We start from the raw sequence: 1,969 nt of genomic DNA, 5'->3' as shown, positions 1-1,969 counted from the left end.
GTGCTTCTTGGCTTTCCAGCACAGACTGGTTTCACTGACGGAGAGAAATCTCTATTGAGTTCACTCTAGGCATTTGACGGCACACACCCACCGTGTGGAATTTGGAAACCAAGTGCCCTTGCCTGCTACGATCGATACTTGGTCCATTAACCCTCGCATGCTTTCAACTTGAGGTTGGGAACAGGTTCAACTTCCTATAATCGAATATACCAGTCCCACTCTGACTGACAAAGTGCCCCACGGAATACTTAGGTGGGCCAAAAAAGAAGAGATCAGGCCCAAATGGTTGTCGCCGTACCAACAAAGTTCGTGGTTTAGAAGTGACTATTCTTTACGTTCAAATTATCATGTAGGTGCATGTCCATTTAGTTTTACTGAAACCATACTGAAATCGCACATGCTCTTCCAGCAAGTTGATCAATACCTAGATGTACGTAGCCAGGTCTGTGTCCAATACAACGACTCAATTCATCGAGACCGAAGAACGTTTGCTTACCTTCAGATCACGGTGGACTATATTTTTCTGATGACAATATTCGACCGCGGAGAAAAGTTGGCGGAATAACTTCTGAGCTTCTTTCTCGGGCATTCGTCCGATTCGAAGGAGATGATCAAAAACTTCGCCTGTATTGCAATGCATTCAGAAAGATGATAACGTGTAGAAACTGGGGATAAATGAGTCTGCAGAAAACTTAAGTTTTTTTTAAATTCCATGATCCTCCCTGAAAATCTGCACATCACGATCGGACATCTTAGGAGACGCTCCAAAATGTCTTGCCAAGAGACAGCAATCAGGCAAAAAGGTCCCCACAAAAGAAGTGGATATCGTGTGAAGTAACACATCAGTTTGTCAGTCGGTAAAAAGAGGAATCAAACAAATGCTGGTCTCAAGGTCAAATGCACCCCGGTGTGGCTCTGTGCTACAGCCTATCTCAGGAATCCTGGGATCAGTCGACCAAATACGGATGTTCCATCCAGAGTAAAACCTAACGATAAGTGGGAAGAACGGCAAGTGCATCCAGCAAAGGCCTTGATAGTGATTGCCATGTGAGTGGAAATTCCTTCGGTGTTTAAGACGCAACTAACAGCTGATCCGTCAGTCAGCTTTCATCTCATCAAATCATGGTGCAGTGGGTCTCACAGCGATCGGAGTTTGAGGTATGTTGACGTGCTACACTTGTGACAGCACGTCAGGTGACGCAGATAGTCTGTCAAACCTGGCAAAGGCAATCTTGATGAAACGAAAGGCCTGGTAATCGATTAACCACAAATTCAACCAACCCTATTATCAGGGTTCTCATAGTGAAGGAAGGCGTAAAAAGGTAATATTGCATTGAAACCATCCAGTGGAAGATAAAACGATGCCACGACAACTTTTGTGAAGCAATACAGATACAAAAACGCGCATAATTTTAAGCGAGAGAAGGATGAAACTTGCAGTTGAGTACGGACGCTACCGGAAGTCATATACCATCCTGGACAGACTGGTTTACCTGCAATCGAGAATGTCCGTTTGATCTTTTTTTACTAAATCACTTTTGTAACTGACCTCCTATCGCGATGGATTTCTAGGAATCAATCAACTAAAGCATCGTTGTGATGCAGAAAGGAGAAAATTGTGGGCCTTGAAACCCACTCTGGTGCAGTGGAACGGGACTTGAAATCTTGCCTTTTGACAAGCGCCATTACCATTGTAAGTTCAAGGTAAGTCAGAAAACACGTAGGTGTATTGAGTACACCCGAAACCTACCGTTTTTGGCGTATTCCATCACTAGGTAAACGTGTCTGGTCGTTTCGATGACTTCGTATAACTTTACTGAAACAGAAGGATGATGGAAAATTACTGAAAACGACCAGTGTGCAAACGATCGGAGACAGACCAACCCACGTTTTGGTGAAAAACTGTAAGAATCAAAGATCTGTGCTTGTGTGTTCTTTCAGGAAGATGACCACAACCTAGATTGCGCTT

At 43.8% G+C, this 1,969-nt stretch overlaps 1 protein-coding gene across 1 annotated transcript; it reads right to left on the bottom strand.

The window, feature by feature from the left end:
- Positions 1 to 465: 465 nt before the first annotated feature.
- T265_15911 (hypothetical protein) lies at positions 466 to 1,816 on the bottom strand (the record flags this gene model as incomplete). Its single annotated transcript, XM_009179331.1, has 2 exons — positions 466 to 624; positions 1,751 to 1,816. Coding segments are annotated over 2 exons (177 nt in total), but the record flags the coding sequence as incomplete, so codon positions are not given.
- Positions 1,817 to 1,969: the final 153 nt, after the last annotated feature.

The sequence above is a fragment of the Opisthorchis viverrini genome (assembly GCF_000715545.1).
Source record: "Opisthorchis viverrini unplaced genomic scaffold opera_v5_1888, whole genome shotgun sequence".
In the NCBI taxonomy this organism is placed as follows: Eukaryota; Metazoa; Platyhelminthes; class Trematoda; order Opisthorchiida; family Opisthorchiidae; genus Opisthorchis; species Opisthorchis viverrini.
This window is presented reverse-complemented; position numbering and strand designations above follow the sequence as displayed.